We start from the raw sequence: 25,795 nt of genomic DNA, 5'->3' as shown, positions 1-25,795 counted from the left end.
GAGTTTGCTAAGCATAAAAAGGGGAAGGATAGCCTACCAGATGGAACAGCCATTAAAAAGGAACAGAAGCATGGAATGGTGCTGTATTTGGGCACCAAAAAAATGACCCATTCCCTTTAGAGAGGAAGGTACAAAAATAACTGGTATTATAGACACGGCAGAGAGAAGGTGAGTGCTTGCCAACAGCAGGGCTCCCAGCAGTTTTGCTCAGGAAGGGGGTGACTGAATTCTGTAGGAAGAGGAGGTGGCACAGGCGGCAAGTGTGATGCAATTGCTGAATCGGAAAAAGGCTTTGTCACGGCTCCCACTGCCAACTTTGGCAAGTGTTCCTGGTATTCTGAAGGGTCAGACAGGCCCATCTCTCTTACCTTATCATGGGGCTTCCTTCTCCTAGTTTTCCCTCAAGGGCATGGCTATCACCCAAAGAAAAGAAGACAAATTATGATTTTAGGGGAATTGTGCTATTTCTCGAAGGAACCACAGAGCGTCTGTGAGCATGTTTGATGTTTTCTCTCATTCGCTTTCTCCTCCTGATTCCTCTCTTCTCATTCTTTCCCACCTCTCCTCCTTTTCCTTTCCTTTCTTTATAAAGATTACAAAAAGAATATATGGTCATTGTAGAGACTTTGGAAAACACAGAAGAGTATACTGAAGAAAATAAAATCTCACTAAAAATCCATCACCCAAAGAGATCCACCATTAACGTATTAATAATTGTACTTCTGAATCTTTTCTCTTTGCACCTATACCTAGCCCAAATGTCTGCTCTCCTTTACAAGGACCCCTGACCTCTAGTACTTGCTGAAGTGGTCACTCATGTGTGCCCATATCTGTCCTGGCCACAGCCTGTGTTCCCCATCAACTCCTGTGGATTGCCAATCCCTGTTATAGCTATCTAGTTCTCCTGGCATTGCTGCTGGTCACCTCCTGCAGGAGGAAGAGACCTCTGCCTCTGTTAGTAGTTGCTTCTGCCTTGCTAGCCTGGGGGAGGAGGCTGGCACTGCTCTCCCTATAACTCTCCATCCCAGGAATGGACACAAACCCTTCCATCCACAGCCAAAACTAGCTGTAATTTTTGATAAGACTTTTCTGAAGATTTAGGAATGTCAGAGAAATAGTATTAAAGCAGTAAAATGACATCGGCCTATGCTACAGTTCTAGTCGACCTTGGAACAGAATTGTACGTCTATCACTGTGGGACTGTATACCTGACCTGCCTCTAAGTGGCTGAAGCCAGCTTACCCTGACTTCCAAGAGAAGGCAGGCAGCTTAGCTGAATCAAGAGAAATCAACTATGACAATTTAAGCAGAAACAAAAGCTTTATTTAAAAAAAATATTTTATTGGGGAAGGGGAACAGGACTTTATTGGGGAACAGTGTGTACTTCCAGGACTTTTTTCCAAGTCAAGTTGTGGAGGGCGCAACTCAGCTCCAGGTCCAGTTGCCGTTGCTAGTTGCAGGGGGCACAGCCCACCATCCCTTGCGGAAGTCAAACCAACAACCTTGGGTTGAGAGGATGCGCTCCAACCAACTGAGCCATCCGGGAGCTCAGCGGCAGCTCAGCTCAAGGTGCCCTGTTCAATCTTAGTTGCAGGGGGCCGAGCCCACCATCCCTTGCGGGACTCAAGGAGTTGAACTGGCAACTTGGTGGTTGAGAGCCCACTGGCCCATGTGGGAATCGAACTGGCAGCCTTCGGAGTTAGGAGCACGAAGCTCCAACTGCCTGAGCCACTGGGCCAGTCCAAAAAAGCTTTTTAAAAGGATCTTAGATAATTACTGAATCTCTGGGTTGATTGGAGATATGAGAGGTACTTAGATGAGAACAGTGACCCAAATCGTGCCACAGACTGTTCCTGGAAGAAGCCACTGCTGTCTGCCTGGTACAGACAGCAGCTGGCTCTGCTGTCCCCACTGATTCTGGGCCCTGGATGTTGCTGCTAGAACCACCCTTGTGACTGTCCCTAGAAAAGGGATACAATATCACCACTTGGCCACGAGCCCCCAGAATGGATTCCACAAGGTCCCTGCTTCTTTATGGAAACCAGTGGTGGGTTCACTGCTACTTTCCACCTACTCCCCTCCCATGGAAGCTCCCACCTAATACTGTTCAATTCTACCTTGATTGGAGGCAAGGTTCTCCCTTCACGTCTCCACTCCATTCGGTGCCCAAGTCCCTCACTCTTTGTTCAAGAGACTTAGAAAGATCCAGGGCTTGGGAGAGGCAGGCTGTGCACAGGTGGTGCAGCAGTTGGTGCCCACAGTAGAGAAGGGCTCCAACTGAGGAGAAGACAGATTGAAGCTTAATATTACTATATTCCCTCGACACTTGGAGAACATGGCTTCTATCTATGGACAAATGGGTTTCCTAATACAACCCTAGAATCAGACAAGAGATTACTAGGGAAACTTCTGGAGGGCAATGTGCTCCCAAAAGGAGGGGGAGAGGAAGAGGCCAAGTCCTCAGGTCCTGGGTCAGAGTAAGGCTGGAGGCCATGTGTGTTACAGTGATCGGGCTCCCTGCGCAAGGAGAGAAGTAGCGGGGGTGGCAAAAAACATTTATTCTATTTGGGGGAATCTCGTGTCCTGACTATGCCCTTATGTGGACTTATGGCCAATGAACCTTGGATCCTCGTTAGCTAGCTGAGGGAGAAGAGGGTGTCTACCTTTCACTTGTCTGTAGCATTATTACTGTAACAATATTATTGTGTGCTTGTCGGTGTGATGGTGTGGAGGGCATTGTTCATTTTGCTGCTGACTCCTGGGTTAGATAAATTTAGGATTTGGAGGCATGAGCAGCCGGGCAGGGCATCTATCAGACTTTCAGGAGTTATCCTATTGATTTGCCTCATCGGGAGGTGTCTCCATCCTCCTCTCCTTTCCATGAGTCTGCTTTTCGTACCTCAACTAAAGAGAAGGATCATTCTTCAGTCAAGATTCATCTGGGTGTTTCCTACATGGGTGTGATTGCTATGTGACATCGTCTCTGAATTCTTAGCTAACAAAAGTCCAAGGATCGCGTCCATTACAGTTGGCACACTTCGCACACTGGTGCATTCCACATGGCAGAGCTGTAAGGACATTCCTTTCTTCTCTCTCAGGTGATATTTTGAATCAGTGGAATTTCAGTAGGCACCAACCTTTGCCTTCAATGGCTGGACCAGGGCTGGGCACCATGGACAGCGCCACAAAGCGTGTTTTCAGCCTGACTCCATTCTTCTCACCCTGCTCCGCCCACCAGACTGTGTGCATGACAAAGGAACTTTTTCTTTACTGTGTCCCTTGCAACTAGAACAGCCCCTGACATCTAAAAGGTTCTTAATAATTATGTGCTGAATTAATTGGTTGAAATTTGAATGCAAAAATCTTGTGTTTCAATAGAATATTATCTTCAAATGTTAAAAGCCACCAGCTTTGAGAACAGAAAAGTTTCAAAGACTTTAATTAAAGTGTTCCTGGAGTGGAACAGCTGGGAATTTTTATTATTTGTGGATTTAAAATTTTCTCCATCTCAGAGGCACCTACACTGGCATTTCAGTGTTAAAAACAATTTAATTGTATATATTAAAAGTTTTTTCAAAAACTTTTCATGGTGATACCAGCAAAGCACTGTGCTGGCTAATAATCTGTTAGGTGCTGCAGCATGGCTCAGAGTCAGATGCTAGCTATAACTTTTTTTTTGTATAGATACGAGCTATTTGTATATTCAGCTTTTGAGTAGGATATTTTCCATAGTCTCCATGGAGATTTTACTGCGCGATTCTCACTAATGAGTGTTTACAGTATTTCTGCCATGAAGATTATAAACAAACAGTATTTAAAAAGTCTCCTCATAGTTTATGTAATTGCTGGTACTACGTGGATATTCGTTGTAATGTTGAAAGTATTAGTTAGAACTGGACCTATTAAAAAGAGATCTTTGTGGAAAATATCACAATATGAGAATTGTCTGACAATTCGTTTGTCAGACAAATCCTATTATCTTTCCCCTTAGAGAAATTATTCTCAGTTCGATTGTATTGTCATGGTGATATGTCTGCATTTCAACGAAAGCAAACTGAGCCATAAACTGGAACTCCTCACGTCTGGCTCCCATCCTAGGGTCTTTATTGCAGTGTCTCTATTATTGTAGAAAATCTCCAATGTCGTGGCTACGAATCACACGTTAGAAACAATTTCTCAGCCAGACACAACAACTTGGATTGCTAATTTCAGAATTCTAAGAAACAACATAAAAGTGAAAAAAAGAATAGGCATTAGAGAAGGATAAAAATCAAGTAAAGAAACAGCCCACACATGAATAGAAATATACTTGCTCTCTAAAATAAGATTGTGGAAGTGAACGGACACAGGCAGGGCATAATGCTTAATGAAAATTGGACACATGGCTTAGCCCTCGGAGGTCTGAAATGAGTAAACTTCCAGAATTGTCAGCACATACATCCCTTTCTGGAAGGATTGTTCTTAGTGTTCTTAGCGCTGGTTCCCCTGCCTCATGCTTTTGGCACTTATTTTGCTCTTTGAAAGAATTGCACGTTTAATCTTGACAACTAAATGAACTCTACAGTAGGGGGGTTTTGAGTTCTTCAAAAATTCCTGTAGTTAGTGTCAGTTGGACACAGAAAATAGCTTTATGTAATACTGTTTGCATAAAGAGAAGAAAACATTATTCTAATCAACAAAGTGTGAAAACAAGATTTGGAGAGATACATAACTATCCTATCACTTCTGCCCAAATATTATATCGAACCATCTCTTCTGGGATACCAATTTTGTCAGTCCCAGAACATGTTAACTCAGTCATAGCTGGGCTCTCATGAAGCCTTTTGCTTGCTGCTCTGCTTACTGGTAAATAAGCAGCGTGGTTTTGCCTAGCAACCCCACCATGGAAACACAGCTTGATTCTGTAAGTGTTGCCCGTGTTGGGGGAGGGGCAAGGACCCTCCCCCGCTGGTTTTTGACATTGCGAACATTGTAATTCTTGGCAGTTTCAGAAGGATGATGAACTAGGAGGAAATTAATTGAAAGGTAAATAAAAATACTTTCAAGATTGTGAGCTAAAACTGAGAGCTCAATCCAGAATCAGCACAGAAGAACCGAGGTTGAATGAGGACTTTTTTCTTATAGAAAATGAGGGAATTATACGAGACAATGTATCCAGGAAGAGACAACCAACAGTGACCTCCTGAAGCTAAACAGAGATTATTTTAAGCCAGACATGAGGGAATATTCCTCAGTAGCAAAGGGCAGCATTAAATCTGGCACTGTCCACATCTAAGGAAATATTTGAACTTTTACATCAAAAATGGCTGTTAACAATCATTGAGCTCTTAGCAGGCATTGTGCTAAGCTTTTACACACTTATGTAATCTCCCAAACGATCCTATGAGGTGGATTCTCCTATCTCCATTTTATAGAGGAAGAAACTGATGCACAGAGAAGTTGAGATACTGCCCGAGGTCACTCAGCTATTTAGCAGTGGGGATGGGATGTGTCTCAGGCAGTCTGGCCGGAGACTCCACAAGTTATTAAACACCATTTTACAGTAGTAGTGAACATTTGCAGGGCTAATGGGGCTAAGAAGCCTACAGATCACTGGATGAAGTATAAGATAGTTTATGGTTCCATCTTGAAAGTTACAGTTTAAAATGTTCAATTTCAGCAACTTGGTTTTTGTTTGTTTGTTTTATATCTAGAGGGCAACAAAAACATGGGTGTCCAGAATAGCAGATATTGCTAAAACCTTACACCCACTCCTCTTCCTTTTATAGTGAAGTAGGGGTACACACACACACACACATACACACGTACACACACACACACGTATGCATGCGTGCGTGTGTGCATACAAGACACTTGGACACTTGATTTCTTCAGTCTCTAAAATACCCCCGTGATTAGATTCTCCAAGCCTCCTCTGAGCGTCACTGTAGGAAGCATCACTGTTGGGAAGAAGAAGCCCAAGGACACAGTGGATGGCTTGGGCAGTGAGCAGTGGTCATTTGTTGACCTTGCAGAGAAACTCTCCAACACAGATAATGCGATTAACACACCATGATCTAGCCTTTTTTTTTTTTAAATTTATTGGGGTGACAACTGTAATCTAGCCCTTGTTATACACCTCCCTCTCTGCCACCAAACAAACCCTGTCCTGTGCCACCTTTGCTCTGCCCACCTCCTGGAGCCTGGGAATGTCTCCAGCTTCCTATGGACTTGCAGCCCTCCTGTGCCAACCTCAACCTCATTTGGTTTGCAGTTGCATTAACATTCCAATTTATGACTTCACAAGTGTTTCATAAACATTTAATTCACCTTAATTTCATTATGCTTTTGAGGAGGGCAATTTATAGATGGGGATGGGGGTTGGGGAAGGATGTTCCTACTGCCAGCAATTAGATTAACTGGATCTGGTAAGATCTCCTTTTGGGCTCTGGATTTTGGCACAGGTCTGCAAACACAGCTAGGCTCATCACAAATAACTTCCTGGATTCTCAGAGGGGCTCAACTGCCCCCACAAGGTCCTATAATATTCAATATAGAAATCCATGAAATGGGTAAAGCATTTCCTGTGGCTCTCAGGTAACTTATTTTGATATGGTACTTTTATTTGTGGGAAAAAAATTGGTATTTTCATGTGCAGTTTCAAAAATATCAATAAATTATTATTTATTTTTTCCAGATGACTTTTCTGAGGAGATAGGGAGGGGATTATATAAGAGCACGGATCAAATTATTTCCCCCTGTTCCTACTTTATATACTGAGTGCCCTCTTTAGCTTCCGTATGAATGTTTAGGGAATATATTGATCCAGGAACTGGAACTGCTTACTGGTAAATAAGCAGTGTGATTTTGTGATAAATAGTGCTGGTTTAGATTTCGTGCAAATAAATCTTCTCCACTATAACTATTCTTATTCATTTAATTGCCCTGTCCATTTTGCCATATTGAATGTAGCTGGGACTCAGGACCCCAGTCAGGCAGGACTGAATGGTTTTTTGCAGCCGTGATCAGAGATGAGAGCAGCCTTTCCCCCTTTTCAGCTCTCTTGCCCATTGGAGCTTTCCATTGAAGAGGCAGCACTCATGTTTCTCCTCACAAGTCAGAGAGGAAGAGGGTTGTAGGAGGAAAGGTAACAGAACTGTAACAACCTTTCTGTCTGAGACCTAGTCATTTACTTGAGTAGCCTTTTCATGGGTGAGCCAAGTAGTTCATCTGAGAAGACTCTTCTAGACCATTTCTGGGCCTGGGAAACCTGGCCCAGAAGTCTTGGCTATAACTGAAGCTTGGGAATTCCTGGACGGATTGTTCAGGGACAATTTTTTATTCTCAGCCTGCCTTCCCAGAAGGGAAACAGGGTGGTCTGTTTTTCACAGAGGTTAGGCTGGTTTCTTTTGTTAGGGGAAGACTCTGGCAACTTTGTTTGAAATGGTGAATAGCCTATTGAGCAACCTGAAAAGCTTTTTCCATCATTACTCCCTGGAGTGAGAATTAATCACATCAGAATTCTAATCTTGGCTCTGCCTCTAATTAGCAGGGTCATTTTATGCAAGTCCTTTTAACCCCTTTTGGCTTCTGTTTTTGCATCTGTAAAATGAGGTTTATGAATCCACAGATCTCTCTGCACTGTTAGGTTCTCTGCCTTCTAATTCACTGGAGCCAATGACTAGAAAATAGATCACATGGTAAGGATTTCCTATATCAATTGCCCTAAATTTGGTGTATTTTTGCAGAAAATCAATGTAGGCAATATGAAGGGCCCACGCACTCTGGTGTCACAAGATATATTTACGATAGTACCTGGTATTGGTGGGGTTATGGGAGTAGGGTCCCTGAGGACAATCTCCAGTGCCACTTCTGGGAGCTTTGAGAAGACTTGAAGGAGTTTTTAGCTTACAGGCAATGCCAAGCTTGTCTTGAGTGCCTTGAAGGGGAATACCAATGATGCTTCCGGTCCAGCTTTGGCCTCTATCGGCATGATTCCTTTGCCCCAATATCAGTGTAATTCCCATTCTAAATGCTTTTCTACCTCTTCACTACTGACTCCTTTAGAAGCTGACATGAGCTGAAGCTTCTACTAATCCATTTTGGACAGTGAGCCTGTCGTTCTGATTTGAACTCCTGTGCTGTCCCTTGCAGGTAATATAGCCAACAAACACGATGACCACAGCACCAGCTCAAACATGTGTGTGTAAAAGAAAAGTATGTTATAAATGTCCAACCTCAGCAAGGGAAAGGAGGGTAAAGAAGCACTTGCCTACAGCCTGCCACAAATGTGGATGGGGTTGGCTATGTTTTTCTTTTCATCCAAACATTTTGGCCTGTCTCAGGTCAGCCATACCCCCCTTCCCCCCAGCATTTCATTTTGATACAAGGGAAACTAGGTGGAAATCCATCACCACCACTGCGGGAAGAGCTCCAGACAAGGCCCTCCTAATGGAAGGTCAATAATACCACCTGAAAAATGGCAGGAAACCCTTCAGGGGAAATCATTCTGTTTGCACTAGTGAGGAAGATAGAATCAGTATTTGGGCTGCATCATGGAACCATGCAAAGGACAGTCAAGGCATGACCTAAGCGGGATTTTTTGACCTGGGGTCCATGAACAGGCTTCATGGAGCCTGAGAACCACCCAGAACACCGGAAAACATCTGTATGTGCATGTTTTTAAGGAGACGGTTCACAGCTTTCATCAGATTCTCACAAAGTCGCCCATGACCAAAGAGAGGTTAAAAGGCACAGACATAATACATTTTCTTCTGTGCCTCTGTCTCTGGATCCAGGGTGATAAAGCTGACTTGCCCATCTTTCTTCTTTGCTGTTTCTAGAAAAAGCAAGTGAGTCAGACAAAGATCCGGGTCATCTCAACCATCCTGTTCATCTTGGCCGGCTGCATTGTATTTGTGACAATCCCCGCTGTCATTTTCAAATACATCGAGGGGTGGACGGCCTTGGAGTCCATTTACTTTGTGGTGGTCACTCTCACCACGGTGGGCTTTGGTGATTTTGTGGCAGGTAAGCGCCCTGGGCATCCCCGTCACTGGGACCCCCGTGGGTGGGGGAAATATTCTGTTGGCAGTGCTTTCCCAAACCACGAGGAAAGATGCTGTGGGAGAAGCAAATGAAAAAGGCTCAGCATTCCCACTGCTATGCACAGGCTCATTTCTAGCCCGTGGTCAGCAGTGGGCTTTTGCCATGTGTGAGGAAAGCCAGCCTTTTCCTCCCCAAGACTTCTGTATTAAGTCTCCTTGAATCAACTGATAAAGACTATATTAGCAAGTGGCAAATATGAAACTCCGGAGAGATTAGCATAGAGTTTAGCCTTCAGTGAGCTGCAGGTTAAGCTTCCTGATGCCACCAAGGTGAGGGCCATCATCTTTGAAAGAGTTGTCCTGGGCCTGCCCCGCCTCCAGACTTAGGGCTCAGTTGGCTACCAGGAGCAGAGAACTGCCCTCCCACCCCTGAGGTAATATAGTATAATGGATTCTGCATGAATGTATGTAAAAGCAACAGCCTACATTGTGCAAATAAATGCCAATGAGCGGGGGTGATGGAAGCAAAAGAAAACCACCATCACTTTCATTTAGGGTCTAGGCTTCTTATGTGGCTCACTTTCCCAGAGTGTGGTAGGGAGGCAGGAATAGAAGGAGGCCACCCTTCTCTTTCTCAATGGGACAGCTGTCCTTCACTTGGTACACGATCCTGCTGTGCCTTGGTTTCTCCAGGAGGACAGTGCACATAAGTACAGGTCTGGTCCTGGGAATCTGGAAAGCAGGAAATTCTGCATGGGATGGTGGAAGCTCATCAAAAGGTGTCGGTGCCTCCGTGTTAATTCTGTGATAAAGATAACTGGACGAGTGGTTTTTATAGCTATTCCAATCAGGCAGATGAAAACTGATGTCCGCTTTGTAGAAATACCAGCTTTTGTTTTTTATTCTTTTTATCGACTAAGGACTAAGAATTGCAAAGTCAAAGTGATTAAAAATTATTTGCAAAAATCCTGGGGACTGGGACCCCAAGTTTTCCTTTTGCACAGTGCTCAACCATTGTGCAGGGGTAACCATTGCCCCTCAGCTTGAGGGGCAAGTCACCTGCTGCCATCTGATTAGAGGCCTGAAGCTCTGGAGAGAAACCACAGAGAAACTGAGCAAAGTAAGATGAACGATTGTCCAGTTAATTCCTTAGCATCTTCCAGGGCTTGTCTGTGGGAAAACTCAGTGGAGCTTGATGCTGTAATGACACGTGGCCTGCAGAACTATTTCACAAATGTCTTTAAGTTCTCCCAAAGTGTCACTGGCACTAGGCTGTGTTTCAGAGCGCTCTGTGTTCACCCTGGGCTGTCCGGAGGACTGTTAGAGGACAATTGTGACGATCCCTGCCTGCTCTCTAATACTGCTCAATTCAACCTGTTAATCTGGGCACAAATAGCACAGCCCGGGGAATAAGAGATTTAAAAACGATTCATGATTTTTGTTTATTCTTATTAGCCACCATGGACTGTGAGCACGCAGCACACACTTGCACTTGACCTTATCTTTACTTACCCAGTGAGGGTATGACCCCCGCAGTCACAGACAGGACACTATTTTAACTTCCTTCTTTACTGCTGATTACAGAGCCATATTTCCCTTGTTCTGAGGTCTCCACAGACAGGGGTTTCTTATGGTTCACAGTGCTGACTGTGATTACGCCAGGCCCTTCTAAGCCCCAGCTTCTACAGCTTACATGGACCAGTCTGAAGAAGGCGTGCCTTAAAAGAGTGGGCGTGTGTCACAACCTTTGGGCAATCCTCTGAGAGTGCTAGGGAAGGATGCCCAATCATTTAAAAAGGTGTATTCGCAAGAGCTGATGGTTGCTGTGATTTAACAGACTATTAGCTCTACTAGAAATATAATCAGGACCTTGATTGCCACGCAGGATTAGGTGCTGGTTTATCTTGTAGCTGGCTTGCTTTAGGACAGCCAGGCAACATCCCAACATTTCACAACCTCGAGTGGGAGCACACACAGACCTCTGAATCCTGGGCCAGCAGCTGATACAGAAGACACAGGAGGGTGGTTCTCGCTTTGTTCGCTAGCGCACTCTAGTGACACTCTTTGTTGGGTGATGGTGACTGGCTAAGGTAAATATTTACTCTCAGATAGCTCCAAGGAGAAAGCTGCAGTTTTCTAGTCTAGTGCAGAAACAAAACGAACCTCAGAAACCACTCAATGTTGCAGGAATTCCAATGGTATCCTAGAGAAAGCTGCAGGGGAGAGTTGTCTAAAAAGGAAAAGAAAAAAGGCAGCTAAACCACACCTGAGGGGCTGGCCACAGAGGCCTTTAGCAATGTTTGGAATTCTAATTTTAAGATAAGTCAGATAGAGAAAGGCAAGAACCATATGGTTTCACTCGTGGGATACAAAACTGAAAGCAACAAACAAGTAAACAAACAAATGAAAATTGGTATATACAGACAACAGTATGATGGTTACCAAAGGTGGGGGCTAAAAAAGGATAAAGTGGGTCAAATATATGGTCTCATGATGGCATGAGAACTGACTTTCAGTGGTGAACACATAATGTAATATACAGATGACGTATTATAGAATTGTACACTTCAAAACAATATAATTTTATTAACCCCAATACATGTAATGTCACCCTAGTAAGTGTAATGAGATTAAAAAAATAAAAGGCATACATTACAATGAAAGAAAAAGAACAAAGACAAAACTCTTTTTTCTTTATAAAAAATAAACAAGAAATGGCAGTAGCTGTTGAGACCTCATGGGGTGCATTGAAAAGTGGGCTCGGTCGCATAGAGAAGAGCCACAGGGCCACAGTGCCTGCCCAGCTGCTTGGGGAGGTATTATTGATAACATAAGAGCTCAGTATGGATTCGGTGGTGCTAGATGAAGTTACCACCATGGTCCATTGGGAAAGTCTAGTCATCACTCATGTAATAGTATAATTACCAATACACTGCTAATGTCGGTTGTCTCAGAAAGGGCCACCTGCCTAGTTCATCGGGCAATGCCTGAGTGTGAACAACATCAATTATTTCCTGGAGCTTCCTTACTTCTTTAGGAGAGGGGGCTGGGCATGGAACCTATTTTTCATGGCTACCTTTGGCAGTGCCTGTGGGACAGCTAGAATAAATTAGGCTAATTATTTTGAATAAATGACTGGTCCTTTCAACTGAACAGCCAGTCGATGCAATCAGGCAACTCGCCAATGTCGCTTGATGGATTTTTCCTGTAATCCCTATTTATAACATAAAGGGATTGGACTAACTGGCCTTGAAGTTCCCTTTTAGTTCTAGCATGGTAATTCTAATTATTCAGTCTAATTGATCCTTTGGATTAGCATCATGTAAACATTAAATCACTATTACAGGATCAAAGTCTCAGGTATGACATTAAGTCTAAATTCACTTCCACACCTCCACTCAGCTCTTGGTAAATGCATATGCACTAAGGAAGGAAGTAGTTCCATGAATTCAAACCATTTGGGAATATTTAATACTATTTTTATTAAATCGACAGAAGTTTAAGAAAAAAATTGACAACTGGACCTGATCTGTTGTCCTCCAGCTCAAGTCATTCACTGTCAAGCTCAGATTGAGAATAGTTGGATTAAGTGGGCCACTCACACATTTTTGTTACGGGTGTGACAGTTAGTGGTCAAGAATCAAAGGAAGTTAAGCCACAAGTCCTTTTCCCTTAGGAACAGCTCACATCTTTTCCTTGTCTTCCAACCCCTGTCACATCTTGTATACAGCAGGCCTAACAGTTAAGTGTGAGATGGTGGTGGGATGATGCATGGACCATCATTTCTGCTGCATGCACCAGAATATGTTTGTTTTGCAAAGACCATATGCTAGATCCTGGTTAAAGTAACATTTGGTTGTTTTCAGGGGGAAATGCCGGCATCAATTACCGGGAGTGGTATAAGCCCCTAGTGTGGTTCTGGATCCTTGTTGGCCTTGCCTACTTTGCAGCTGTCCTCAGTATGATCGGAGATTGGCTACGGGTTCTGTCCAAAAAGACAAAAGAAGAGGTAGGACCCCTTCCACATTCTGCGAATATTCTTGAGATCAGATGAGATCATGTCAAGAATTTCCTGTCTCTGTTCTATTGGCTAGAGCAATTCTCACTAAATGGAGGCCTCCTAAGGCTTCCTGGGTTTGAATCATTACCTAAAAGCCAAGTTAGATCGAATAGCAATTAGTTTTGGATCTTTTTCTGGCAGGTGAGAAAATGTGGCAGGTGACTCACTTACCCACCAATGGATCCTGGAAAGGCTAGTAAACAAGAACTGATTTTTAAAAAGGAAAAGGAAAAGAAAAAAAAAAATAGCAGTAGTAGACTATGTTGAAGGAGGTGTGCAATTGCCCCTTATCAGTAAATACACGGGGGAGGCTTAAAAAATTCATAAAAAGCTTGAAAAACTGGCCTGTCCTTCAGGTGTACAGGCCTCGTGGACTGTATGGAAATGCAGTTGAATGCCACGAGTGTTTCTCCATTCTGTAGGAGACTGAAGTCACTGAATGGTGGCTAGCCATGCAGAAGTGCCCTTGAGGGGTTCCTTTCACCTGTGTCCCCTTCTGGTTGTCCGGTCTGTACAAATAAGTATATCCCTGTGGCCAGGGGCATGCAATCTTCACTCCCTCATATAAATGTGCACAGAAACCTACAAAAAGGCAAAAAAAAAAGGAAGGCATAAGAAGGAAAGGTAGATTTCGTGAGTTTTTTTTAAAAAAAGTCCATGTAGTTCTTCTAGAAAGAGAAGAAAAGAAATAAGAAAGGAGGCAGCAAGGGAAAGAGAAGGGAAGAGGTAAAGAAAGTAAAGGAGATAAAAACTAAGGAAATAAAAAGAGGGACAGCCTCTTTAAGGGCAACTGTTTACTTCCCAGACTGTGTAGCAGACCCCGGGAGAAAGTTGCCGAGTGGAGAAAGTTTCCTGGGCACAATGTTCCTTTTCCTGGCTTACAGAGACACTGGCAATGCAGTCTACATCCAGTTTGATGCCCCAGATAGCTAACTGACCTGCCGAAAATCAGCTGTAATGAAAGAGAGAGTAACAACATAAATAGTGACTTTCCTCAGTGCAAAAATCTGAGTTGCTCATCTGTATATGAAAGCACAGGATGGGTACTATTTGCCTGCTGAGTACGAGCCCCGAAATTGGGTACTGCTGCTCCCGCAAAACCTCACTCTAAAGAAGCGTGTTCTGTGGGCTTTGGCAGAACACACCCCCTTTATGCATCATGACCAGAGAAATTTAGTTACCAGGTGCCCTGGAGGATCTTCTTAAACCAGGGCAAGCCTGACAGCACTTGACCATAGCATGGCCCAGGTACAGGGTGACCAACAGCCCCGATTGGCTCAGGACCGAGTGGGTACCTAGGACACAGGACACAGAACTTTGCCTTTTAAAATCAGGACAGTCCCAGGCTAACTGGGACAGGTTGGTCCCATTGGAGGGACAGGGAAGGGCAAAGGATCTGCTGAACACGTGCTTTGTGCCCAGAACTGAGCTACATGCATGCCTTTATCTCATATGACACTAAAAACTCTGGATGTGATCCCCCTCCCCACCCGCCCACCCCCATTATGTTGGAGGAATGAGGCCATACAATTAAAGTAGTGGACACATGACTGGATCGCCATCTCCAAATTTCTAGCTTCCGTTGGGTTCTCCAGCACGTGTCTCCTTGAGTCATCTGCTCCCTTGAGATGGGTGGTTAGGCCACAGGAGGGTCTACAGTAGAGGTAGCATTTCACCCCTCCCCCTAGATGTGTGCTCCACCGCCTTGGGCCTCCCCGTGAGCCATCCTTCCCAGGGGACGCCCCAGGGCTGTGGGTGCTGGGGGCTCTGGCACAGAGGAATTTCTCAGCGAGTTGTTGCTCTTCTGTCTCTCGGCTAGGTGGGGGAAATCAAGGCCCACGCGGCCGAGTGGAAGGCCAACGTGACGGCGGAGTTCCGGGAGACGCGGCGGCGGCTCAGCGTGGAGATCCACGACAAGCTGCAGCGGGCGGCCACCATCCGCAGCATGGAGCGCCGGCGCCTGGGCCTGGACCAGAGGGCCCACTCGCTGGACATGCTCTCCCCCGAGAAGCGCTCTGTCTTCGCCGCCCTGGACGCCGGCCGCTTCAAGGCCTCGTCCCAGGAGAGCATCAACAACCGGCCCAACAACCTGCGCCTGAAGGGCTCGGAGCAGCTGAACAAGCACGGGCAGGGGGCTTCCGAGGACAACATCATCAACAAGTTCGGGTCCACCTCCAAACTCACCAAGAGGAAAAACAAAGACATCAAAAAGACCTTGCCCGAGGATGTGCAGAAAATCTACAAGACTTTCCGGAATTACTCCCTGGACGAAGAGAAGAAGAAAGAGGAGGAGACGGAGAAGATGTGCAACTCGGACCACTCCAGCACGGCCATGTTGACTGACTGCATCCAGCCGCAGGCCGGTGTGGAGAACGGGATGGTCCCCACGGACACCAAAGACAGGGAACACGAGAACAACGCATTACTTGAAGACAGAAACTAAGTGTTAAGCACATGGGACTTGATGAAGCGTTGTTGTTGTGTTTTTTTATACTCACCCTGAGACATGTGCCTTAAACAGATTTCTTGTTAGTCCGAAATTACATAGCATTGAAGAATATATTTCACTGTGCCATAAACGACTGAGAAAGCTCGCTCTGCCAAAAGGAATCAAAGAACAAGGACTCCACTTCCCATTGGTCATGACGTTGGTCATGGCCGCCAATGTCAAGCGGGCTTCGGTGGCAAGGCTGTCCCCCTGTGCAGTGCCGCCCAGCCATGGCACATAGAAAAGGGCAGCTATTCCTTAGACCAGCCTTCTGAAAGGCACAGGTGTGTCTTTTAGATGGAGTCTCATTTCCTGAACCTACCGTTAGTGATATATGCACACACGCACAAGGGGACCAGATTGTGGGTGATCTGGTACCTGGAACGAGGGTTAGAGTTGACATTTTTGACATGTTCCTCTGAACTTGAATTTTGACACAAACCGTTCAGTGCATAGCTAGCCTTTCTCAGCTCCAAATGAATGTCCATGGGGACCTGAGAGCACGTGGAATTTGTTGGAAGCAGACCAGAGCACACATACTAAAAGGTGCAATTGCTTTCCTCATTACAAAAGAAAAAACAATTGCAAACATCACACTGTGGCTATCACCTTAACCAATGACAGAAGCCTCCTGAATTTTGTCTTTCTCAAAAGGGTAGGTGGTCCAAACGAACTTGGCATCGGTGAAAGCTCAACCTCAACGGCTGCATGGTTACAAGCAAAAATCATGCATTTTCCTCAGTGGGTGCGTTGGTGAACATAAACTGGCTTTGAAATGTTCATGTTTGACATGTTCCACTTTTCTAGTGGAACTTCACTTATAACTTGTTTTTATAAGAGGGGGAAAAATACCAAAACTATTGCCTTGCATGATGCCAGTGGCTTGCTGTTCTGTCTAGCTGATCCTAAATTTTTATAAAAATAGACATCCTGCATGTCTGAGGCATACCAAGGAGGACCATGGCATCATTCCATCTCAGGGCTTTTTGTCCTTTTGGGTGTCTTAGGGTAGACATAGTTACAAGATCCAGTCTTGTTATCTCCAAACAAAAGGAAAACTAATCCCTCAACCAACCCTTGTACATACAAGAAGATGGAATTGTTTTAATTGCTTGCAGCTTAAGTGCCATTAATGCCATTTAAAAAAATACTGAAAAGAAGTATTTAAAATATTTTACTTTCATGTTTGGGCATTCCTTTATTTTGAAAGCATTACTTTTCCTTGCTTGTTTCTTTACGTCATACGTGCTGTTGGAACACCAACTGGAACACCAATGTGACTGATTGTTTCAAGGCAGACAATAACCAACACATAGTAATTATGATTGCTCCATGGGGTTAAAACATGAGTGAAGGAAAGTGGGAAAATGGCTAGTCATAAGATTTGAGAGGAAGTATTTAAATGGCTTTTTGTCAGAAAGGGAAAAATACGAACTAGGCCAATCATTCTGTGTACGCATCAGATGTTTTCATAATTGGCTGGCCCCTGCACTGGTTCAGACTTAGCTATTTGGACCATACACGTAAGCATTTGGACCTGGAAGCAGCAGGAAATTTCTGGTTTTGGGCATCCCAGGCTCAATGCCATCTTTTGGGGGTTTCAAATGACTTAAGACATAAGAGGAAAGATCACAGGACTAGAGGAAACTTCCAGAAACCCATCTAATGCTTTCCGACTTCCAGGGAAAATTATACCCATCACATCTTTGACCATTGGTACCATGCCAGACCTCTTCCTGCCTGTTTTCCAAAAATGAACAGCTCTCCCTTGATTGGAGCGCAGACCGCACCGCCCCACACACCCCCAACCTCTAGGCTCTGGTTAAAGTTCTGGCATTGCTTTTGAGGAAGGAGCCAAATAAGAATCAACTTTGATGAGGCCCTTCCTGCCTGTCCAAGGTAGGTTTGGGTTAACGCCTCCATGGGGCTGGAGCTGTGGCTCACTGGTAACATCCTGTGTCCACGCAGCAATAAACTGGAGAAGGGATGTCTGTGCAAGTGTGGGCAATGGCTCTTACTGTGGAAGTCATTCCAGCCTGAGGAAATGTGTTCGAAGCAATTGGTAGATAACTGGAACTTTCTTATTCTGTCAAGTTAAAAGCTTCCTGATTAAACTGTCCATGGATCTCATTCATTGGGGTTTCCACCCTCTATTACTCAGTCCTTTCATTATGGTAGTGTGTTAAAATTCTAGACCCTATAGCCAAATCTGGCAGAGGCTTCCCTGTCATTTATCTGTTATTTGGCTTCTGTGGGCCAGGCACTAGGTTAGGCACTTTATGGGCATTAGCTCACTGAAACCTCGCAGCAACACTCTGCGGGAAGTGTTTGCAAACCCCTTATGCAGAGGAGACAGAGGCTCAGGGAAGCTAAGTAAGTAACTTACCCAGTGGCACACAGCAAAAAAGTGGCAGAGCTGGTATTCAAAACCTGTTTGACCAAAGTCTGCTTTCGACTTTGTTACAGTGTCTGTGTCATACACCCTTGTGTGTGTGTGTGTGTGTATGTGTGTGTGTGTGTCTATGTGTATGTATGTATGTTCGTGTGCATGTGTGTCTTTCTAGTTTCATGGACACAGCATACAGAGGTGGGGAGAAGATCTCTACTACCAAGAGGGTACAAGATCTTTGTGTAAACATGGCTTAAAGTGTTGACCTTGCCAAACTTCCTGTACATTATTTTAGTTTTGGTTTTGGTTTGGGGAAGGCTGCATGTGGCACCCTTTCTGTATTGTTAGAAATGCCCTTTGAAAGCACTCTTTTGCACTTTACTTGCTTACCTTGCAGGAACTCTGCATACAGCAGGAATAAAACAATTCAGAGCACTAAGCTGCACATTCTATCGTTTCCCCCAAAATAAGACATAGCCGGACAATCAGCTCTAACGTGTCTTTTGGAGCAAAAATTAATATGCGTCTTTTGGAGCAAAAATTAATATAAGACCCGGTATTTACATTATATTATATTATATTATATTATATTATATTATATTATATTATATTATATTATAAAGATCCGGTCTTATAGTGAAATAAGACCGGGTCTTATATTAATTTTTGCTCCAAAAGACGCATTAGAGCTGATTGTCTGGCTAGGTCTTATTTTCGGGGAAACAGGGTACCAAATGGAACAGGTATTGGTGTGTGCATAGACGCTTCCCCAAATGAGTTAAATCACAGTAGTATGAAGGGGTCAGAAAGAGCCCTTGACTGATAGTGGGGAAATGTCCAATGTAACCCACTCCCCAGGAACAGATGGGGCCCAGGCCCTGAGGAGTAAAATCAAAGAGCCCTCCCTCTATGGAGATTGATCTATTAATATTGGGCAAAGAGTTTGACAAACTATAATCTCTAAAGGAGAAACTGAGGGAATAAGAAGGCTGGACACCTCGTTGGATGTACAAGCAAAGATGTGGGGGAGACCAGTTGTTTTGGAGTTGCTCGAATGTTACTTTTTTTTTTTTTTAAAAGATTTGATTGGGGAAGGGTAACAGGACTTTATTGGGGAACAGTGTGTACTTCCAGGACTTTTTTCCAAGTCAAGTTGTTGTCCTTTCAGTCTTAGTTGTGGAGGGTGCCGTTCAGCTTCAAGTTGTTGTCCTTTCAGTCTTAGTTGTGGAGGGCGCAGCTCAGCTCCAGGTCCAGTTGCCATTGCTAGTTGCAGGGGGCGCAGCCCACCATTCCTTGCGGGAGTTGAACTGACAACCTTGTGGTTGAGAGGATGCGCTCCAACCAACTAAGCCATCTGGGAGCTCAGTGGCAGCTCAGCTCAAGGTGCCGTGTTCAATCTTAGTTGCAGGAGGCGCTGCCCACTATCCCTTGCGGGACTCGAGGAATCGAACTGGCAACCTTGTGGTTGAGAGCCCACTTGCTCATGTGGGAATCGAACCGGCAGCCTTCGGGGTTAGGAGCAGGGAGCTCCGACCGCCTGAGCCACAGGGCTGGCCCCAAATGTTACTTTTTAAAGATGGGCCAAATAGCATGTAGAAAACATGTGGATAAGGCAAATTCTAAATGCCCAACAGCGCAGCCCTGCCCTTCCGACCTGCACTCCCCACCCCACCATAAACCTGGAGTAGACGTGTTGATTCTACACATGGAAAGAGTGCATGCTCAGTCTCTTTAGTGGGCAGTGTCTTTTGCTTCACCTGGTAATTAGGTCCTGAAGTTTTGTTTCAAAACTGATCTAGAGGTTTACTGGTGAGAGCCAAGGGACAGTTTGCAGAGACTCAGTCCTAACCCAACCATGACTCTAGGAATTGATCACTTTGGGGGTCGGGCCTTCATATGTGTGTGTAGGTAGGGGTGTCCCTGGCCTACAACCAGGGTGACTAGGACTATTTGCCTGTGCTCTACCAGTCCTAGTCTGTGATGGTGGGCACCTCTGTCCCCTTGCCTGTATCTCTGTTACCTCCTCAGCACATCAAAGGAGCTGAACACAGATAATTGTCAATGTTCCTTCCAGTTCTGCAGTTCTCTGACCAAACTTCCTTGTCTATGACTTAAACGTATTAAGAATGTTGTCAGCTGGATTTGTGAGTACTGACTAACGGGCCCACTCATTTCAGCCTGAGAGGAGAGCTTAGTGTCCTGCTCTTCGGGATTTGCTTTCTGGGTGATTGATGGAGGCCAGATGTATTTGAGAGCTTGGTGTCTAAGTTAGGATTGTGCCCCATGTAGGTTCACTCTGTCCTCCCTTAGTGTCGCTCGGAGGACCCATGCTGTGCAGACATTTTTGGCATGGTGTTAAGACTATTTAAAGAATTTTAAGCTGTTGCTACTTAAAAGTCAGTTGTAGTAAAGGTTCCCTTTGATGACTTCATGAATTTATATACTATGGACCCCTCAGTCAGACACAAAGGTACACACACACACGAACACATACATACACAAGAAATAGCTGCTTTGGGTTCTGTGAGGACCACTCCATGTTGAAAGTCCTAGTTGTGCTAGCCGTTAGCAAAGTATCCCTTTGCCTCCCTCTGAGACGATGTAATTTCCTGGCTGAGTCAATGCTGCTCATCTATTTGTGTGCTTGGTTTGGGAACCTTGTGAGCATGGGGCCAGGATTTGGGTAGGGCAGGTTTTCACTCACTGGCTTGGGTAAGAATGTAGACCACCCAGTATGCACCATGGTTTTTCTAAACCATGGGAAAGGCATAGGCAAACAAACAAGCCTGCAGAGACTTTCTAAAAAAGAGAGAGAGAGAAAAGCCACTATTGCATTTCATGTCTCTGTTTTCTGCACCCCACTAATGTTTCAAGTGGGGTTCATTCTTTCTCACTGTTATGAGGCAACTGTGGGCAAAGACAGTGGTTGTGTGAGCAGAGGGAGCTTTTGGTGGTATAATGGAAGAGCTAGTTAACAATGGCCTTAAAAAATAAAAATGATAACTCTCTGAAACAAAGGTGACTTCAATTTGCCATTGTGGGTGCTGTTAATTATGCATATGGAAACTTTGGAATAGCATGCCGATTCCAGGGCTGTAAAATACAGCCCTGCCCTCTGCCCTCACACAACAAACCAGCTGCATTGTACTTCACCAACCTGCCCACAATCCATGTAAACCTCAATCCTCCCGTGGCAGCCCCTAAGTCTCATGAAGGGAAATGAGAGGTGTCTCTGACTTCACTGAACGTGATTATCATTTTCACAGGTGCCTAAGAGATTTGGAATCTACTTTGTGTTCTCGGTTAAGTGAAAAATCTCGAATAGTTCCCTGTGCATTAAAAAAAAAAAAATCCTCGCGAAGACTTCCATTCCATCTATAAGAGCAGACCCATGCTGCAGAGAATGATTGGAAAACCTCTCCTTTGCCAGCAGGGAGCCAAGATTGAAGGGAGAAGGTGCAGCGGTGCCTAGAAGAGATATGCAAACCAATCCACATGCAAACCAGCCTCAGGCCTCCTTCCCTGTCCCGGAGTCACAGGCAGGTGACCCAGTGACAATGAGGACTATAAACCTATGCGTGGAGGTGTTTTACCTATTTTTCTCTCTGTAGGATTTCATGGTGCTTAAAAAAAGGCATTTTACAGAAAATAATGAGGGGTGGGGGGAGGAGGGAATTTCATAATATTCTTAGGAAAAGTACAAAAGCAAATTTGCTTGAAACATTTCAATAAACTGTGCTGCTATTGTCTTTATTTGATGATGTAATTTTTTTTTCAATGATGGAGAAAATTGCAACAAAGACCTTCTGGAAGATCCAATCCAATGTCTCTCCTGTTTTCCTTTCTTTTGTGGGGCCGAGTGTGGTTTGTAGCGGCTGGAGTGAAATCCACACTCAGGACTGCTGGTGCTGTGGGGTCACTTCTTGCCTGGCAGGGCACTCACAGGCGTTCAGCAGGATGGAGCCTGTGGGAACTCACAGGTTTGCAGGGAGAGGAGCCCACTGCAACCCAAGACGAGCATCGTAAATGACCCAGTGTTATTGCACACATACTTTTCACCTCCCCACTTTGATCTGATTCTGATTTTATATGACTGGGGGTTGTACAGCATGATGTCACTTTATGGACGTACCGTGTTTCCCCGAAAATATGACCTAGCCAGACCATCAGCTCTAATGCGTCTTTTGGAGCAAAAATTAATAGAAGACCCAGTATTATATTGATGTAGGTGATGTTGGATCTGCCGTCAGTTTCCGGGTGTGGGCCGGGATCGTGTCTCGTGAAGCCGAAGAATGGAAACACGGACCAGGGAGAGGCAAAAAGTTTTAAAAAGAGGATAGTTTATTAGAGGCAGGAGAAGAGGTTACAGTTTCTGAGCGGGAGGGGGTCCCGAATGGGGTTGCCCCATGACTGAGGCAAAAGCTCTTACTTTTATACCTTCCCTTGCCTGCTTAGGGAAGGGGAGCTGTTTGAAGAAGGGAACTTGTTTGAAGAAGGGAACTGGCACCTTCTAATGAAATTCGTTTACCAGGTTTGTTCTGCTTGCCCATTCTAAAGGAATTAGCAAAGTAACCCACTCTTATCTATCAGATCTGCTCCATGTGTCAGGCCAAAATGAATTTTATGATTAACCTCAAGGCCTTGTTACATTATGTCCTGGAGCGAAGGAGTGATTTTAAAACCTGAAGTTTTAGGGTATGGCTGTCTTTTGTTTATTCCACCAGGGACCTCCCTGTCTACCTAGGGACATGCTAACTCTCCGGTATCAATATTATATTATATTATATTATATTATATTATATTATATTATATTATATTATATTATATTATATTATATTATATTATATTATATTATATTATATTACATTACATTACATTATATTATAGACCTGGTCTTATATTAATTTTTGCTCCAAAAGACGCATGAGAGCTGATGGTCCGGCTAGGTCTTATTTTCAAGGAAACACAGTAGGTGAAATACTAAATTTGGGCAGTATGACAAGTCTGCCAATATAAAATGAACAACTCCTTGGTGCCTACATTTCAAGCCGTATTTGGTATTGCCTTTGTCATGTGTCCACCAGCCGTGGGCTTGTACTAATGAGTGGTAGAGGGAAAATACCTTCCATTTTTGAGCACCTATTATGTACCAGGTACTGTGCTAGGCAGTTTGCAAACATGCCATTTAGTCTTCCAAATGAAACAAGTTGGGTTTCTTCATTCTCTAGATGAAAACTTGGACGCCCAGACAGAAGAAGAAACTTCCAACCCAAGTTAATCAGCTCCTACTCTGAGTTTCTTTTACTAGGTCATGCAGCTGCATGCTGGCATTTTTTTTTTTTTTTTTTACATAGTGTTAAGACTATACAAAGAATTTTAAGCTGTTGCTATTTGCAAGTGAGTTGTAGTAAAGGGACATATGCTTTGAGCACTCTTCCAGTAAAGGCGATGTCATTCCTTCTGACTTGTCCTCTCTCTGTCTCCTTTTCTATTTGTGAGAGAGGCGTGCCAGGATGTCAAAGGTGAATTCCTGGCTGTGAGACTGAGCAAGGCCGGTGGCCTACACGGTAGTCAAAGCCGAGAACTTCCCCCACGTTAACCCAGTGTGACTACTGGTCATGGTCTGGGCAGGGACAGATCTGGGTCTGATTCATGTTTTTATTGTTTCCACGGGCCTGGCACAGGGCATGGCACCTGGGAGGAGCTCAAAGTGATCTTTCTAAAAGAAGCAAATTGGTCTGTGGGTCTTCTTGGCCTTCAGGATAAAACACAGCCCCGCTGGGATATCAGGCCTGCGTGCATTTCTCCCTCATCATACAACAGCTTCTGCTGCCACCATTTATGAATCACTTGCAGGCTCCCCAAATGGTCCATGCTTTCTTCTATCTCCAGGTCTTTGCACATGCTGTCCCTTTTGAAAGTCCTTCTCACTTATGTGTCCTCCCCTCCCCCATTCCAGTATGACCTGACTCATTCGGGTCCCGCAGTGCTGAACTGAAGAGCTACCTCTGGGAAATCTTTCCTCCTTCCTCCCCATCCCCTCAGAGTGAATTGGCTGCCTTCAGCACAGCTTGAGCTCTCCATAACTATGGCACTTGCCATGCTGGGTTTCAACTGCCGGCTTCCTTGTCTGTTTGACAGAGATTATAAACTCCTCAGGGCAGGAAGTATGCCTTTTATTTTCATTCTCAGCACTGAGCATTGCACCTGATACAATATAGACACTCAAATTATTGGCAGAATAATTCTAATACCCTGATTGATAGCTCATTTGCATCCTTCAAGACAGATTTAATTTTTTCATGAATTGGAAGACATTTAGAGCCAAGATTGGTGAAATAAGTAATTTACCCACCTCCTAAAATATCATCTTAGGCAAAACCAACTTTGCCTACAAAGTAATGAGTTTGATTTGTATTTTGGGCTTACTGAGAACTCCAAAATTTTAATCACAGTGATAAGCTGTTGAAATAACTAGCTTCCAAAGATGACTACTCTGAAGAATAGCTCTCATTTAGACTTATAGAAAAGGCAATGTTTATTTTCAAACCAGTATTGTTACTATGGAGAGTTTGGATGTCTATGAACTTAGTGAAATAGGAGTTTATACTTTGTAGGGATGTCAAACATATGGCAAATGTGCCACCACTTTTTACGTCTGTGTCCGAGGCAGATATCTCCATCAATCACAGAACTCCTTCCCTGCTAATCCAGGTGCATTCTCAGCATCCATTTTAAGACTATACTCGAGGTTAGTAGTTTTATATTTTAAAGATGTTTATTAAAACATAGCTAAATACAATATTATGTTGGTTTCAGGTGTACTTCATAGCTGTTCAACAGTACCCATCTGGCACTATTCATAGTTATTTCCATATTATTGATTATATTCCCTATGCTAAAGAAGTAATCATCATGAATCCAGCAGCCATCTGACACTGCACCATGCTATCACAATGCTATATTTCCTATGCTGTGTATTACATCCCCCAGACTTACTTGTTTTATACCTGGAATTTTGAATCTCTTATTCCCCTTTATCTTTCCCCCGTTTCTAATTTTTTCAATTACATTTGACATTCAGTATTATTTTATATTAATTTCAGGTGTACAGCATAGTGGTTAGAAATTTATATAATTTATGAAGTGACCCCCCTCTCTAGTATGCACCTGACACTGTACATATGTATTACCATATTATTGATTATATTCCCTATGCTTTACATTATATCCCTATGACTATTTTATAACCCCCAATTTGTATTTCTTAATCCCTTCACCTTTTTCACCCTGCCCCAATTCCCCTCCCATCTATCACCCCAATAGATCTAGTACCCTTCTGACACCACACATAGTTATTGCAATATTACTTACAATACTCCTTATGCTATACCCTACATCCCCATGATTGCTATATAATAACCAATTTGTACTTCTTGGTCCCTTCCCCTTTTTTACCCATCCTCAAACCCCCTGCCATCTGGCAACCATAAAAATACTCTCTGTATCTATGAGTTTGTTTCTGTTTCATTTATTTATTTTGTTCTTTAGATTCCACTTATAAGTGAAATCATATGACATCTGTCTCTCACTGTCTGACTTACTACACTCATCATAATACCCTCTAGGTCCATCCATGTTATCACAGATGGCAAGATTTCTTTCTTTTTTTCAGCGGAATAATATTCCACTGTATGTATGTGCCAGCTCTTTTTTTATCTATTCACCTATTCAAGGACACCCAGGTTGTCTTCATATCTTGGCCATTGTAAACAAAGTTGCAATGAACATATGGATGAGCACATCCCGTTGAAGCAACATTTTGGGTTTGT

The 25,795-nt window shown here is 44.0% G+C and overlaps 1 protein-coding gene across 2 annotated transcripts in view; it reads left to right on the top strand.

Moving 5' to 3' along the window:
* Positions 1-16,750, top strand: part of KCNK10 (potassium two pore domain channel subfamily K member 10) — a 116,996-nt gene extending 100,246 nt beyond the window's left edge. For both annotated transcript variants that reach the window (XM_081048519.1, XM_081048518.1), the window contains exons 5-7: positions 8,823-9,009; positions 12,893-13,035; positions 14,906-16,750. In XM_081048519.1, the coding sequence (XP_080904645.1) occupies positions 8,823-9,009; positions 12,893-13,035; positions 14,906-15,529 (954 nt within the window). In that variant the 3' untranslated portion in view covers positions 15,530-16,750. The remainder of the gene's footprint in view (positions 1-8,822; positions 9,010-12,892; positions 13,036-14,905) is intronic.
* The last annotated feature ends 9,045 nt before the right edge of the window (positions 16,751-25,795 follow it).

This window comes from Rhinolophus hipposideros (genome assembly GCF_964194185.1).
Source record: "Rhinolophus hipposideros genome assembly, chromosome: 5".
NCBI classification, from domain to species: Eukaryota; Metazoa; Chordata; class Mammalia; order Chiroptera; family Rhinolophidae; genus Rhinolophus; species Rhinolophus hipposideros.
Note: the sequence above shows the minus strand (reverse complement) of the source record. Positions and strands in the feature narration are given on the sequence as shown.